This window comes from Lipotes vexillifer, unplaced genomic scaffold, assembly GCF_000442215.2.
Source record: "Lipotes vexillifer unplaced genomic scaffold, Lipotes_vexillifer_v1.1 scaffold251, whole genome shotgun sequence".
Taxonomy (NCBI): domain Eukaryota; kingdom Metazoa; phylum Chordata; class Mammalia; order Artiodactyla; family Lipotidae; genus Lipotes; species Lipotes vexillifer.
Window position 1 is genome coordinate 2808299 of NW_006770868.1, and position 17636 is coordinate 2825934.

Genomic DNA, 17636 nt, shown 5'->3' on the forward strand with positions numbered 1-17636 from the left:
GACGACTGCCAAGGAACTATTTTCCCTGTTAACTCAGAATTTATTAAGCACCAAACATAAAAAAAAGAATAAAGTAAAAAAAAATTTTTTGGAGGGGATGAGGTTCTTAAGTTTGCTACATTTTTTTTCTTTCTTAAATAGTGTGTTTTGAACATAATTTATTAATGTTATTTTATAATATTGGTTACTGTGTACACTAAGAAAGTGATGTTTATTAGCTAACTTTGTCATAGTTTATAAGCATTTCACCTACATTACCAGTTCATCCACCCAAGAATAATATGATTATTGTTTGTTAATCATATGAAATTGGTGGTGGTAACCCTATTTGATATATTAAAAGGTTGAAGTCTACAGAGTAACTTGCTCAGGGTAGTTCAGCTGAGCCCCTGAGTTGGCACCCAAACTCAGACCCCCAGTCGAGAGTTTTCTCTACCTCACCCACACAGCCATGTCATAGCTTGTTTGCCCTTATCCTAAATCAGTGTCTTGCAGCTAGGGGACCTTTTATGTTCTTTTGTGTCTTCTTTAGTTATGAGGTAATGTGTATTATAAATGATGTTACTACTAATTAAAATGCCACTGTGAATTACTTATTTAAGTTTGTGTTGGAGTCAAGGTTATTCCTATCCAAATGTGAATTCCATGAGGACAGGGACTACATCTTATTTGTGTACTCCTCTCGCCCCAGTGCACAGAATAGTGCCTGCTGTTTAGTAGGTGTTCAGGAATTATTTGTTGAGTGAGTAAAGCAATGAGTTTAATTCACTCTCTTGTGTTCTAGTGTGCTTCTTGAGTGGGAAAGAAAGGGAGTTGGGCTTACCCCGTAGTCTTTCTTCTCTGCTGCTGCTTGGAGTAAGTAAGTGGTATAAAGATACACTGGTAGTAATCATGATGGCTTTGGAAATGGTTGGGGATTAAAAAAAAAGTTTGCTCATGGAAGTGTGAATGTGTGTATGAATCTCAGCTGTCACCTGTGTTGTGTTGAGATGTTTGAAGTCCATGGCGTTGCAGACTGCTGTTTTTCTCCTCCCTCCCCCCCCTTTTTTTTTGCTGTTGTTAGCAGTTGTTTCCCACTGTTGTCTGATTCTAGCACCTCCTTTTTAACATTTTATTTTTTTAACTTCAGGTTTGGGCTAGAAAACTAGATAACCAAACCTACCAGAAGCGTTCAGCATAGATTTAGATGAGCTTGAATTGAGGGAAGCCCGCACTGGCAAAAGGCATGGCCTCTATTAAGTGGTCTTAGACATTTGTTTGGGCTGTTGCAGAGGCCTTTTCATTTTCCATTCATGCTAGTCTTTTGAATGGGTGAGATTGCGGAACAATAGGGTTCTAGATTGGAGAATTGTTAGTATAGTGTACCATTTACAGAAAGAAGTTGGGTTGTTAAAATACTGTAGAACCAATTAAAGCTCATAGTTTTATTTCTGAAATTATTTGGACAGTGAACAGCTACTTTTTATTGTTTACTAAGTCACAGTAGCAGTGTGAAATAGAAATGAGCAAAATTACTTTATGTTGTAAAAACGCAAAAAGCATCTCGAGGTAAAGAATTCTATTTGTTATTGACTACTGCCAGTTTACAGAAGGGGCGCCTCTAGATAAATGAGACCTGAGAGTTTGAAAGTTAAACTCTTATGTCATCTGAAATCCAGTTCTAAAGAATGATTATGATTTGGATTTGCTAGAGGTAATGTGCTTTTTCATATTTTTCAGTTTAATATAAGAATATTTATGTACAAGTTCCTTTTTGTAAATTTTCCCATGTAATTGCATTTGCATCACCAAGCATATGGTAGGGACATTTATGAATAAAATATTTAATCAGGAGTTAAAGGCTGCAAATTTAAAAATCAGGCTTGTGTGATCGGACAGTATATGATGTCCAGTTCCTTTTTTTTTTTTTGGCCATGCTGTGCAGCTTGCAGGATCTTAGTTCCCCGACCAGGGATTCAACCCACGCCCTCAGCAGTGAAAGCAAGGAGTCCTAACCATTGGAACACCGGGAAGTTCCCTCCAGTTCCTTTCTAAAAAATTAACTCTGAGGTATTCATAGTTCTCTTAGCAGGAAGTAATTAAGATTTAAAAAGGAAATTTTTACTGTCTCATATGTTTGTGTCTCTGAAAAGCACTTTTTACCCAGTTAGTTCCCAGGCACTTGTTTCTTTTGTAGATTCTACAGTGTGCTGCTTCAAGCCATGACATCATGCTTTCAGAAACTTCCTTCCCTACTTGTAAATTTTAGGTTTCCCCAAAACTTCAGCAATATATATCTTCATTTTCAGAAAAAGATCTACTCTAGTAAACTACTATTGTTTCTTATTTTCCAGGAGTTTCCCAGCCACTTAACCTCTCTGAACCAAAACAACATTGTTGCTGGAGCACTTGTTTTTAAGGTACGCGTAATTTGGCTCTGTAATTTCAGGCCTGTTCATAATCTGTAATGTTTTTGAATTCTTCAATGATTTGTGTGGAAAATGACTTTTACTTCTGGCTATAGTATTAAAGAAACAAGAAATTTTATGCAGTTTGATTTCTTTTTACTCTTGAGATTTAATTAGAAAGTCAATACAGGGAAAATTGTTGGCAAGAATGTAAAACCTTCTAGCCAGCACTGCCATACACTTTAAATGTAGAGACATGAAAATTTACCACTGAAGTGTTGTTAAACATAACTCGGTCAATAGCATCTTGGTCATAGAAACTTTTGTAGTTTGCCTTTGATTTCACAGATTGCTTATGTTAAACCTGGTTTTCAAACTTGTGGAAATAATTACACATTGTTTTTTGTTGTGAATGAAAACAAGTTCCATTTACCACTGACTGCTTGTGATCACCTCGACCAAAAAAGTTTTACTGTAAGAGTGTTCAGGATTTTACTGTCCTTTGTCAGGACACTGCAAGCATTGACACTGCTTTGTGTTTTTTAGCACTTTCCCTCTAAGGGCTGAAAGCACATGATCATATCCTATCTCTGAGGTGGTAATTAATAGACAAGTTAACCCTTGCTTTCTTTGGGAATAAGGAAATTGAGGCATAAGGAATTTAGAGAAGTTATACAAAGCTCAGGGAATGGATTTGCACTCATCACACTGAATTTGTATAATGCTTTTCTTTTCAAAGGACTGAGTAACTGTTACCAGTGCCTCAGGATTCCTTCAGTGTTTTAGCTCTCAGATTGCTACAACTGAGGCTTTGTCAAAGAACCTATTACAGATTGCTTTGGGGAAACTGAGGCAGCAAGCAGTGGATTGGCAAGAGTTGGGCATATAATTGCTATCTGAGTTGGGAGTAGAACTGAAAGCCACAACTCAGAAGTTTGACATGATTTAACATTGTTTGTTGCTACTTAGCAGCAAGGCTGGTTTCTACGTAGATGGCACATGGCTACAGACTACAATATTTTTCTTTGAAAGAAAAGACAGTTAAATGTATTGAACCAAGCCCCTTCTTATTCAAGAATTTTTTTTTTTTTTTTTTTTTTTTTTCGGTATGCGGGCCTCTCACTGCTGTGGCCTCTCCTGTTGTGGAGCACAGGCTCCAGACACACAGGCTCAGCGGCCATGGCTCACTGGCCCAGCCGCTCCGCGGCACGCGGGATCGTCCCAGACCGGGGCATGAACCCGTGTCCCCTGCATCGGCAGGCAGACTCTCAACCACTGCGCCACCAGGGAAGCCCCACAGTATTACTCTTAACAATCACCAGCAAATCACAAACAGATACTCATTTTGATTTAAAAACACTTCCATTTTGGGAATTCTCTGGTGGTCAAGTGGTTAGAACTCTGCACTTTCACTACCGAGGGTCTGGGTTCAATCCCTGCTTGGGTACCTAAGATCCCGCAAGCTGCACGGCATGGCCAAAAAAACCCCCCCAAACTTCCATGTTTACAAAAATAATAAGTGTTTGTGCTGACTTACTTTTAAGAAGTTCTCCTAGGGAAGGGAGGAGGGGAACTTGATAACGTTTCAAACCTAGAAAAGAAAATAAGGTTTGCAGCTTGTTAGGCTGCAGAGGTAAATTTTTTTTTTTTTCCCCTTTAGTGCACAGTATGGTGTGATGGTTTTTCTATGATGAACAATAATGAATTCTCTTTTAGGAAGTATTTCTTTAAATGGACCACCTAATGGTTACATCTGTGTGTAAAGAAAATCCTCCATTGCCCGCTTGGCCCTGCAATCAGTCACTTGTATTGGATGCAAAGGTCTCCAACAGTCTGGGTTGTTTCCAGGCATTATTTTTGGCTCATTTTATTGTCTTGCGAGTGATTGTGCCTCATCATGGCTTTTTGTCCTGTGTCTTTCTCTTGAGCACCAAGGACATTGTGGTTTTTTTTTTTTTTTTTTCTTTTAAGTAGTTTGGTCATATTCCTTTTCAAGAACCTTTTATTATTGTGTGATTTGTTATATGGGCCTTCTGTTGGACATTATTTGCTTGACGTTGACATTGTCTTTTTGGAAATGATTATGTAGGATGATAGTGATTGCCATGTTTCTGTACTTGTGGTTGCCCTGCCTGCAGGTGTTTGGATAACATTTGGAGTCAGTGAATTGCTGTTTCCAGGGGGCAGGGGATGGTGGATGCTGGTAGGGGGAGGTGAAGGTAGGGTGGTATGGTGGTGGGGGAGTGAGTTCACTTGCAGGAAACATAACCACATTGCAGCTAGAAAGATGTATTGGACAGGGATCTTGGAAGTAAGTGTTGGATGTAAGGGAAGGACGTGGGTATTCTAGGTGTATTTCAAAGCTTTTATAGGAAAAGTGGTTTATTCCTTAACTTTTTGTTGTTGTTGACAGAGTTTCCCTGAGAGTGAAGCCTCTCAGAAGCTATAGAGAACAGATTAATAGACGTACAGTTGGTTGCTTAAAGAGCTCTTCTTGTGTCTTTGAGGAAAAGTTTAACAAGTAGTTTCTAGCACTTGAGAATGTACAATCTGCCATAAAAGGGTTCACACGTACTAGATGCTTAATAAATTTTTGTTGAATAGTGAATAAATATATCCTAAAATTGCTGTTGGCACTGTTAATGTTCTGTCATAGTGAGGAACTGGAATGTTCCTTTGTATCTGTGTACCCATACTATATAAGATATAATAAAGAAGAGAAGGGGAGGTATTTCGTGCAGTGTTTTGGCTATCTTAAAAGCTTGTTCAGAATTGGGATGACTTTCTTTTTCCCTCCCTCCCTCCCTCCCTTCCTTCCTTCCTGTTTTTTAAAAAACACATCTTGTTTGGAAACATCACTTATTACAAAGGGGAATGATGTGTTGATTGCACAAAAGTATACATACTTCATTATGTCGTGTGTAAATCCTGATAAAAATTGGATATTAAAAATGATCTTCCCTAATTGCTGAAGTAGGTATTTCATACTGCAACAGTTTAACAATCTGTTAGTTGAAAGTGATTAGGACTAAGTAGTATTGTAGGTGTTTCTGTAAACTTTTCTAGAAGGATCTGCCTTTTTGTGTATTAAATCTCTCAGACTGTGCACTCAGTATGGCCCAGTCTTGGTAGATTCATTGCTGAGTTAGGAATATGTATTTTGTGCCTGATCACTTTTTAGCACATCATGTACAGTTTTAAAAAATGCTTTTATAGAGGTACCCATAGTTATCATCTCGCCCCTTATAATGTCGTAGTTCTTATATGTACTCCACAAATTTAGGATTTGAGAACAGGATGAAAATGTTTTCTTGAGTTGGTTTCTCAAGCTCTTCAAATAGGAAAAAACCCAGGAGATTAAAGGTTCCCGTCTGTGCTGGAGGCAGGGAAATAGCACAACACGGGCCTAACAGTCAAGGTGTTTCCAACGCTGGGGAAAACTGGAGTCTCTGTGTTTCAAACTTTTCAACCTAATTTTACTGTGTGTGAAATATTGTTCTTCTGTAAGAAGATTCTGATAAAGCATTTTAATCTCTTTTAAGTCCCTAATTTATCTGTTGGAAAACAATCCTTAAAGACAGGTGTAAAGGAAAAGATAAGTTTTCATTTAAGGATTTAATCTCAGTATGGAGCACTGTTGAGCAACAGGTTCTAAATTTATTCAGAAGTAATATCTCTGAAATTCTGTGATTCCCCTGAATGCTTCTGTGAACTATATAGATATCAGTAATGAAAAACTTTATTTGTTCTTTGAATTATGTGAGTAAACCATATATTTCCCCCCATTTATAGCTATGATAGCTGCCTGGCTTCTCTTAGGGGAGGAGCATCTGTTTGGGTAAAATATTAGCATCAATGTTTTAGAGCCTTTTGAGATGAAAAGGGGGTTTTCTTTTCCTGTCTGAGAATATAAGCTGCTTAATACATTAGTAAGATTTTATTTTGTGGATTCGTATTATATATGTACTAGAAATAGCATACTTGCCCCTCTACCCACTAGATACTAATAGGTTCTGCCATCCCCCAAATACGACAACCAAATAATGGCTCCAGATATTGTCAAATGTCTTTGGGGAGCAAAATTGCCCCCTCTTTAGAACTCCTGCTTCAGATTCTCTTTTCAGGCTTAAAGACACATAGAAATGTTAAATTAGTAAATGACTAAAAATGAGTACTGGTTGTTGAATTTTTATTGGTCATATTGGAAATTAAAAATTTGTAAAATACAGAGCCTTATTAGGAGGGTTTAAAATTTTTTTAATTTGCAGTTCTGAGCTACTGGTTTCAACCAGTTGTTTTAAAGAAATAACTCCTCTAGGTGTACCTGGGGTTAACATTTTTGGGGCAGTTTTAATTAATAACTTGTTTGTTCCCTTTCTCAACTTCTAGAAAACCTATGAATTTATGTCTGTGACTGGAAATGCTGGCAGTGGGCCTGCTGTAGAGAACATTAGCCAAAAGAGATCCCTTTGGGCCCCACCCTTTCTAAATTTAGTTCATTCAGTCTCAGACTCTCAAGAGCCACCCAGGGCAGAGTTGGGTTGCTCCTTCTGGATGCAGATAGACTCTGGAGCAAACACTTTGCTTTTGGCTTATGTTTTGACCTGTGACCTATGGTTGGTGTTGTGAAGTTGTGAGTATACTCTTTAGAAAAATGCCCTCAAGACAGAGTTCAGAAAGAGAGGGAGAGAGTGAATAAAAGAAGGAGGGGGAAGATTGAGAGAGAAATGTTTATATTTTGGCAGCTGAATGAAATAAGAACAATGAAACAAGGTCATGGCTGACTTCTGAAAGGTTCTGGACTTGTTTCTTGACACTGGCAACTTATCTGCTAAGACCATTACCTAGATCTTCAGTGCATCTCCTCTGTTATTTTGTTCTGATTTCAAAAGTAAGCAAGGAACAACTGCAGTATTGGAGAATTTTGTTGTTTAAGGTAATGTTTATGCCTCTATTAACCAAAGTCATAGTTTAGCTGAGGTTTGTTTTTGTTTTTTGTCTTGTTTTGAACTTTGTAGTCCTTTTTGCTTTCAACAAGAGAGGCTGTGGCAGGACTCCTCAAGTAACTTAATTGCTCTGGTCATTCATCTCTTTCTAGAGGTCCAGCGTTAATTAAAAATCATTTTGAGACTTAAAAAGAAATAAAGTAACAAAAATTACTCTATAATAGAACTTCTAATTTGTTAGCTTGCTGGTTTCTGCTTTGGTTGGCTTTTTCTATTCTTTGTTGCTTACTGGTTATTTTTGAGTACTTTTGATTTGCTTAAACATTTTCAGCTTTTTGAACTATGACTATGAAAATGAGCAGAACTGTCCTTATTTTTGACTTGTGAAGAAATTTAAATGTATTTAGGATTAATGCCTTTGGAACTTACAAGATGCAGTAAACAATCTCTGCTCCGCAGGCTCTACCCCCACAAGCCACGCTAGTAAAATCGTCTGTCTGAAATCTGTTCCTCTCTTCTTCATCTTCTCGGCTTTTGCTTTTAATGATAGAAATACTATGGAATGTTCTTTGCTATTCAAATGATTTCTCAGGATCATGAGCATTGATGTGGGTGCAGCAATTCTTGTTTGGGATCTGTAAATAAATGAGACTATCTCAAACAAACCTTGCAGGAAAGCAAAGAGATCTTTTACCATCATAAAGAACAAGAAAAAGGAAAAGTGAGGAATTCTTCTCTTTCTTCAGTCAATGTAAAGGAAAGCTCTAAGGTTGCCAATCTGAGCATATGGCCCTAAAATGGAAGCAGTGTTTACAATTCACCTGTTAATGGTGTTACAAACCCAGTTTGCTTTCAGTTTCTTATCATTTTGAAACCAGAAACCTTTACCATATCCCATATACAATGGAAAACCTCTTCATATTTTTTAATTCGCATTTTTGAATGTAAGCTATAGTTTATAATTCTTAATATTCAACAATAAATATTATCATACCATGCCGATTCTCTTTGTAAAATGAACATGCAGGGCATGTGGGTGTTGTAAGTCATTTAAAAACACTATGAGAAATTCACAAGGCTAGTGAACCTTACTGTATACCAAGGAGAGACACATTTCTAATACATCAACATAGCTACGTACTAAACGGGGCTATTATCATACTAGAGTAGGTGACACCAATTTTGACTGAATATTGGCAATTACATATCTCCTCTATAATTTATCTTTTTATTTTCTTTCCCTTACAACTTTCAGGTAGAACTTTAGACTTCATAGCACTGAATTAACCTGCACTGAAAGCTGTTTACCTGCAGTTGTTCACTTTTGTTGAAAGTGACCATGTCTCAAGTTCAAGTGCAAGTTCAGAACCCATCTGCCGCTCTCTCAGGGAGCCAAATACTGAACAAGAACCAGTCTCTTCTCTCACAGCCTTTGATGAGTATTCCTTCTACTACTAGTTCTCTACCCTCTGAAAATGCAGGTAGACCTATTCAAAACTCTGCTTTACCCTCTGCATCTATTACATCCACCAGTGCAGCTGCAGGTAAGCGTTATGACTCCAAGTGTCTTCTGTTTCAAATGTTTTCTTAGCCTGTTTTCTGATCTGATAAGTAGATTGCAGATGTAGGGAGCTCTCACACACATTTACCTTCAAGAAGCAGAAGAAAGTATACCACCCATGCTTCTTTATCCCAGATATAGAACACACTTGGTTGTATATCGGGTTGATGGAGGCCTTTGACAGACCATTTCAAAGCGTAAGAAAGAAAATTGGAAACTAAACTATAAAGCCTTGTCTATTATAAAGTGGTAGCTGGCAGAAAGAATTGAACAGTAAATACCACTTTGGGTATTCATTGTTATATGGGAAAATTCTGCTTTTATAATTATTTCCCAGAATTGATTTGTAGGTGTAAGCCTCCTTTTTGGATGTCTATAAGATTTTTCCCAAGCAAGGGGGCAGGCAGATTTATTGGAAAGCAAAAGAGTGTGTTGGCATTTGATAATTTTTATTTTGAATAAGTAAGTTTAAATTGAGATTCCAGAGGTGGCTAAGAAATTATAGTGAGGACCAATTTGAAATTGAACAAAGAAGCAGAGATTTTTTAAAAAATAAGTTTAGAAGCATTCAAATTTAAATATTAGGAAAATAAAAATGAAATAAATGTGCTCATTGATCAGGAAAGACTTGAAACCTCTGGGAAAAAAACCCTAAAAACAATATTCTGCTCCCCAAACCTCCCCTTCCCCCAAGTTGCAAAACCAATTAAATGGGGTGTCAGCATAGGTGTCTCTATACTAGAGTCACCTAATAACAAATTCTTTTCAACCTTAAGCCTGACAGTTTCCCTTGCATTTCCTCCTCTTCTTTCATCGTCTCGTTTCCTTTACTGTGTAAATCTGTTCTTAGAGTGTTAGCTTGTCCCACTCTCAGCAGAATGGCATCTATCATGCTGCTACCTCTAGACTTCCTTGGACCGGCTCACCAAATAGCATTCTTGACTTGTCATGGTCCCCTAGAGATTCAGTGTTCCCCATATTTGCCATTTGAATACCATCTTAATAGGAAATGGCACAGACTATTGCAGTCCTCTAGGATTTATTGCTTTTTCTTCTAATGTGTTCTTATATCCACACTTTATTGACTTCATAAAACTCCCACCCACCAAGGCCATTTTATTTTACTTATAATTATCAGAAATAGATATGGTCTGAGGATGGCAGCCTTTGCAGATAAGACTAGAGGACGCCCTAGGAATGAGAAGTTAGCTGTGTGGAAAAGGACAGTCGTTGTTTGAGAAATGGTACTGGCATATTGAGTTTTTATGAAATAACGAACAGGGTACAGCTGACAGCTGTTGCGGTAACCAGTGTGTGTGTGTCTCTGCTCAAAAGACCTCCTTGTTATTCCCTTGGTTATAATAGCAGTGCTTCATCTGTTTTCAAATCTTGTGTGCTTGCCATGGTTTAGTTATTCCTCTGACTTCTATTCTCTCTCTTTTGAAGACACCCCCCCTCCTAGGTTACCTGGCTTCAACTGGTTCAGAAAAGATGCCAGCTGTGTCTTCAGATATATGCCCCCAGTGTGGTTTGCAGTATTGCATCACTGCTGCTTTAAATCCTTAGACCTTCAGCTTGTTTTCCCTCTTTTTTCATATCCCTGGGAGAGCTGCAGTCTTAAATACTGCTAGTTGACTTCAATGCTCTTACGTTATTTTTCAGTTCCTTCTAACATGGCACACCCCAAAGAGAAAACCCCAATGTGTCTTGTGAATGAGTTAGCCCGTTTCAACAAGATTCAACCTGAGTATAAGCTTTTGCGTGAGCAAGGTCCAGCTCACTGTAAGGTAAATATTGTCCATACTGCTTGTGCATTTATAACCCACTAGGAATGTTTTCTTTCTTTTTATACAGTTGCAAGTGGTTCTGTGATGCAAAATACATATTTTCAAACTGCTGAGGTTGTCTTAAAGAGACGCAAAAGTACAGATTGTTGGCGAGTCGCTGCTTTTTTCATTCTTGCAGAATGGGTCAAAGAAAAGATGTGCTTCTTTGGGGGATATTTGGCTTTTAAAACTCCAGTTAGTGTGTGGTTGCTTAGCATTCTGAATAGAGACAATTCCCAAGCACCTGTGAATGATTTCCTGTGAGTTTTCCAGGCTCTGGGCCTCCTGGCTTCTGCCTACCTCTGGCTCCTTTCCTGCTTGTTTGAAAGTGCATGTGTACCTTAGACTGGGCAGGGAGAGGAGATGAATGGGAAATCAGTTTTGCCACTTGTTGGCAATCAGATAACAAGGTTTGAATATGAGAGGTAAAATTAGTCTCCCAGTGAGTATTTTGGATTATCTCTGATTTCAGGTACCCTTCTCATTCCCCTCATCTTAGAGGATGAAAGACTGACTGTAATTTGAATTTTTCCTATTTGTTATTCAGGAGTTCAGTCTTTTAAGCTTGTTTGATATCTGTGCTAATGTATCAGTACATCTTGGAACTTAAATGTTTGCATATCTGGCTTTATCTTTTGCAGCTGTAGTATGAGACATAAGGAATTGGGCCTCCTGTTTCTGATCCTAGCCTTGCAGTAAGATGATATACTTTTATAAGGATGAGTTATTTGTCTCTTTATGCCTCATTTTTCTTGACATGCAAACCTCAAACCTTGAATGATACCAGGTTTCTCTTTTCATTTGACTAAAAGTAACATCAACCACAATCATAAATAGGCACCATAGGATAGCACAGTTAGGTGAGTTGCCTTTGGAGTCAGACAGATCTGGGTTTGAATCTTAGCTTCTTACTAGCTGTGTGACCTTGGGCAAGTTGCTACTTTTTTTGAACCTCAGTTTTCTCATCTGTAAAATGGGGATAATAATACCTACCAAATAAGTCTATTGTGAGATATATTAAAGTGTGGAGCACAATGTCTGGCACATAGTAAATGCTTGAGAAATGGTACTTATTATTATTAGGCAATTATGCATTTAAGAAAAATAGAAATTTCCCACTCACATGAAGCTAGTTTTAATATTATTCTAAAGCATAATTATATGTGAAATGTTTCTTTACCTTTAGAAGGCAATTAGCCATTTTTTATAACTGTTCTGTTTCTTCTACAGGATTTTTTTTGCAGATCTTAACTTTGGGATTCCCTTTATTAACTGTTTTGATATTTTTGGAAATTTGTACTTTCTCACTTGAACTTTAGTACTTTAGGTAATTTGGCTGTGTGTTCAATCTGTAACTGCATTTTTTTTTTTTTTTTTTACCTACAAGTTGTTCAAAGAGGAAAAGTTATTCCCTCCTAGATGATTGTTAGACTATTTAAAAAGTCAGAGGTCTGGTGTACTTTTAATTCTGTCTGAACCAAGATCTAACCTCACTACCAACCCTCCACACAGAAGGCAGCAGAGTGGCAGCAGCGCCGACGGGGACAGTCCTGGAGAAAGGCAAGACTGATCATGAAATTAACTGTTTTCTATCTTTTAGCATTTTCCCCTTCAATGTCTTTCCATGAAAGGATCACAAAAATGACTCAGGGATTGCACAGGATTGCAGGCTTCTTCTGCCATTTGACCTTTCATGCCAGCCAGGGTTTTGAGTTCATGCTATTGGTGCTTAAATGAGTAGCTTTATGAACTGCAGCATAAATATAGGAGACCCCTAATATTTCAAGGGGGATGAAGGATTCTTTAATTTTTCCCCTTTACTGGAAGCTGTGCACTGAGGGAATCCTGAAGTTAAGACCTATAAGAAAAATCAGCTGTAAGGCAAGTTGGCTCCCATCCCTTTAGGCACCAAATTTAAATGACCTAGGCATACTCAAATTACCATTTCTCATGTGAATTATTTGTCAATGAAATAAAGTGATATTCTGTGATAAAGAAGATGAGAAGAATAAAAGCTCCAAAGTAGTGAGTTTCAAACGTTGAAGTGCATCAGAATCACTTTGGGAGCTTGTTAAAAATACACATGCTTGGGCTTCCCTGGTGCTGTTCAGTCGAAATCCCTGGGCATGTGTATGTTACCAGGCTTCCCAGGTTATTCTTCAGATGCACACCAAAGTTAAAGAATCACTGAGCTGTGATGGGTCATGGTTTTTTTTTTTTTTTGATAGAGTATTAGTCCAGTTCTGATCGGATTAACGTAACCTAATTTTACGAATGGAGTGTGCACATGAGTTACCTTTATTCTTAAAAAGGAAGAAAGAGGCTTGCCATTGTCAGTATTTGTTGAGGACAGAATTAGCTGTTTTGGATGCCTCCTTAGAATTGAGTTCAGAAACGTTTTTAGATCTTTGCTTGTTATGAATCTGATTTGCTTCTGCAAGTGGAAGCAGTGTCTGACTAGTGCAGTCTTAGGAAAGTAAAAGGCAACATTTTCGAACTTGGCTGACATTCCCAAATTTATTTGAGTTTTCGTCCTAATGAGGTTGTGTTTTCAGACAAGCGTCCACAAACAAATTACAACATCAAAACAAATATTGTCTTCATTTGTATGAGGTACTGCTATGTGTCTAAATCAAGTTTGCTAAGTTTCTTCCATGAGAAATAATGGGAAGACAATTTTCTATTTGGATGGCTTCCAAATCATCAGCATTTAATATTTTAATATATAAGAGAACATTTTTTAATCTCTGTACTTACCGCCATCTTTCAAAGCATAGTTTTTTCATGGAGTGCTATGCAGTACAAGTCAATGATATGTGTATCTTTTTGTGTTTATAAAAACAACAAAAAGGGGATGAAGGGATAAATTATCAAGATAATGACCAGGCCTTTTAAACCATGACCATAAATTATGTTCAAGGACCAAGTGACATATTACAGTCAACATCAGGTTTCATGAATTGAGAGCTCACAATTTTCATTTGTAGGTGTTTACAGTACAGCTAACACTTGGAGATCAGCACTGGGAAGCTGAAGGAACTAGTATTAAAAAAGCCCAACACACAGCTGCTGCCAAAGCTTTGGAAGGAACAAAATTTCCTAAACCTATAGTCCGCCCTTTTCGTAGCGAAGGAAGGAATCCAGGTATTATGCGTGGGCCAAGACAGGTTCCTTTCAAAAGTGTGTCTAGAGGTACCTGTTTAGTATGTATATGAATTCTTTCTTAACTAACTCGTTGGTTTTGAAAGCACAGAGTCTGCACTACCAGTGGCAAATGCTTATCCTTTCAGGTCTTAGCCTTACTCTAAAGCAGTGGTTCCCAGGCTCCAGTCCCTCCACTCCTGCTGGTCTGGAAAGGTGGTTGTGGGAGCTGAGGGATGTCGCCAGATGATTTCCGAGATTTTTAGAAAAGCCTAATGAAAATATATGTTTTCTTTTGATAAGGTTGTATAGATGCCAAGAATGTGGGTTTTAGCTAAAATCACTTCAACTCCGTGTGGTCATATTGATTATAACATGTTGATCATAACCCCTGATTATCAGTTTTATGTTGCCTGATCATTAACAAGAATGAGAAAATATTTTAAATATTTGTTTCTTAAATACAAATCAGTAGGTAATATCTCTTCAAGCAAGGGCCCGACTGGGGAGAATACTGATAAAGAGGAGTGTCTGGCGGGAGCCTGAGGACCACTGACCTGGAGGCTGTAGGTAGAAGTGGCTATTGTAGGAGAGTTACCGCTCCAGTACGTGAGGTCATCCCAGGCCCTTTGCACTCGGGAATGATCTGGGAAGATCTCAAAAGATCTCGGTCACACCTTTCTTGTTGCTTTTGATTGCTTTGTGGTATTCTTTCTTTAAATTTATTCTCTACTGCAGATAAATTTTATGGGTCAGAGCTGCTCTTACTTAAAATGCACTATTTGAATTGTGTAAAAAATATAATTCTGATGTTAGCTAGAGAGAGGTTGGTTATTCATGTGACCCTCTGACTTTGCAAACTCAAAGATATTCTTATAAATTTGATTTATGCACTAAATAAATTTGATTTATGCACTAAATTTAGTCAAACCAGTTATGGTACAGAATCGAGTCATTTTTATTTTCCTCTACATACATCCTAAAGAGGCATTTTAAAGTGGATTTTTGTGTGTATTTAAATCGAACTTTGCCATTGCTAGTGTTGTTCTGTGTTTGATATTAAAGTGTTATTTTTAAATGTGATTGTGCACCTACACTAATCTTTCCAGGCTGGTTTTCTTTTTAAATGATTTTTAAAGGTTTATGAGTTGGATGAAATGAGAGGGGAAAAAAAGGAAGATGAATAATGAGTATTTTCTAAAGTTGCTATTTCTGAGATAACCCAAGATATACTTGCTCCTGTTGTATACGGCAACAGAACTCATTTTTCTAACAAGTATTACCACAAGTCAGATCCCATTATAAGTATCAAGAATGAAACATCCAGTGCTTCCCTCGTGGTCCAGTGGTTAAGACTCCGTGCTTCCACTGCTGAGGGTGCAGGTTCAATCCCTGATCGGGGAAGTATGCTGTGAGGTGTGCCCCCCCCCACAAAAAAAATTAAGAATGGAAACCTCTAACTATCATCTGACTTCTCCAGATAGAATTTACTTGTCTCCTCCTCAGTGATACTGCACCTTTCCTTATAGCACACATAATGTTGTATTGTAGTTCTTTGAGTGTGTTTTGTGTTCTTTGAACTCCTCTGGGGCAAGAATTGTGTTCAAGCTTAGCACAGTACTCTGCCTCCAGTTAGTACTGAATAAATGCATTGTTCTATGAAATAGTGTGTACAAACATCCTTCTAAGTGTAAGCCAGTCAGTCAGTACAACCAAAGTTATGTTGGTTGAGTATTCCCAAACAATGAAATGATTTGGATGGTCCTATGGGATTTTTTAATCATGGAATTTGATGTGTATTGGAACTTATTTCTGACTACTGGCTTTCACTGCTAACATCTTGTGTTACACTGATGCTCCCCTAATAGCCGTTACAGTATATTTTGTGCTGCTGACTGTGTATTAATACCTAGAAATCACAGCAGATTCTTGGATTTCCTGACCTGATGCCTAGCAGTGAAGTACTTAGATCTTTTCCTGAAATACATCGTGAATCCAGTTGGTAGAAAGCATGCTATTCTTTTTGATTTTAGTGAGTGTCATTCTCATATCAGAAAAAACCAATTCTTTGTGTTGATTCTGTGTTGCAGAAAGCATAACCCCTACTGTAGAGCTAAATGCACTGTGCATGAAACTTGGAAAAAAACCAATGTATAAGCCTGTCGACCCTTACTCTCGGATGCAGTCCACCTATAACTACAACATGAGAGGAGGTGCTTATCCCCCAAGGTATGTGTTTGTTTTGTTTTCAATACAGGTGAAGATATATTTGATCTTTTACATAGAATAATAAGATCTTTAGATTGTAGAGCACAAAATGGTTTGGTCCTCTTTGGCCTGCCAAATGCTAAAGTCAGTCTTAATTGTCTTGGTGTCATTGGAACTGTATCTTGATGCTCTTTTAACTCCTGTCATTGGAAAGGACTTGAGCACATTCCTCATGAGCAGTACGTCTCATGCCCCAAGCTATCTGGTTAAAGCTATCACCCTTCTAACTGCTTTGTGCAACTGAGTCATATTTTTGTTTTTTTAAACAAAGATGGCCTAATGATTTTATTTTATTTTTTAAAATTTATTAATTTTTTTTTTGGCTGTGTTGGGTCTTCGTTGCTATGCGCGGGCTTTCTCTAGTTGCAGCGAGCGGGGGCTACTCTTCGTTGCGGTGTGTGGGCTTCTTATTGCGGTGGCTTCTCTTGTCATAGAGCATGGGCTCTAGGGCATGCGGGCTTCAGTAGTTGTGGCGCGTGGGCTCAGTAGTTGTGGCCCATGGGCTCTAGAGCGCAGGCTCAGTAGTTGTGGCGCACGGACTTGGTTGTTCCGTGGCATGTGGGATCTTCCCGGACCAGGGCTCAAACCCGTGTCCCCTGCATTGGCAGGCGGATTCTTAACCACTGTGCCACCAGGAAAGTCCCAAACTGAGTCATATTTGAACATGATTCCTGCAACACCACAATTCTCAGCATTCACAGATTTCCTGATTATTGTTTATTGGGTACTTTTTGACTGTTGAACTTACATATGTGTTTGTAAATAGCCTTGGTATACAGATGCAGTAAAATATTAATTGAAACCTGAAAATGCCATGTGTTAAAAACCTTCTGCTTGTGGTCATAAGACACTAGTGGATAGATTGATGATCAAACTGGAGGTCTTCATTTCCCTGCCCTACTTTGGGGTAGGAGGGAGGTGGAGGCCAAAGCCATTTTAAAAATAGAAACCAGCCTCCACCAGGCTATAGGATATTGGGATTTACAGAAATGAGGGTCCTTTCTAAAAGACGTCTGTTAAAAAATTTCCATCCTTTTCTGGAGACACGGAAGCGTGAATCTCAGGTACGAGAAAGTAGAGCAAGTTAAGTTTTCTGTCTCAGCCAAAGTCTAATCTATTTTAGATTTTGTAAATATGGGTTAGCTTTATAAATTGAACTCATATAATTTGTAAGGCAGTGTATTTTGTGGAACATAAACAGTATTTGCTCATACCGTGTGGCAATTCTAATGCAGCATAAACATGGGAAATCTCTGGATGTACTGATGAGGAGTCATTATTGGCGAGCAAACGCTGATGTGATCAGGACCTGTGATGAAGGGAATACCTGGAGTTTGTCAGAGAACGTATGGTGACTTACCTGAGACTCGTTTTCCTTACCCCCCTCTATTTTTAGGTACTTTTACCCATTTCCAGTGCCACCTTTACTTTATCAAGTTGAACTTTCTGTGGGAGGACAGCAATTTAACGGGAAAGGAAAGACGAGACAGGCTGCGAAACACGACGC

General features: G+C 38.2%; 1 protein-coding gene across 1 annotated transcript in view; it reads left to right on the forward strand.

The window, feature by feature from the left end:
* The first annotated feature begins 8672 nt into the window (after positions 1 to 8672).
* The window catches only part of STAU1 (staufen double-stranded RNA binding protein 1), a 42292-nt gene continuing 33328 nt past the window's right edge, over positions 8673 to 17636 (forward strand). The window contains exons 1-6 of the mRNA XM_007446394.1: positions 8673 to 8877; positions 10557 to 10681; positions 12233 to 12280; positions 13708 to 13864; positions 15952 to 16090; positions 17526 to 17628. Coding sequence (XP_007446456.1) covers positions 8673 to 8877; positions 10557 to 10681; positions 12233 to 12280; positions 13708 to 13864; positions 15952 to 16090; positions 17526 to 17628 — 777 coding nt within the window. The remainder of the gene's footprint in view (positions 8878 to 10556; positions 10682 to 12232; positions 12281 to 13707; positions 13865 to 15951; positions 16091 to 17525; positions 17629 to 17636) is intronic.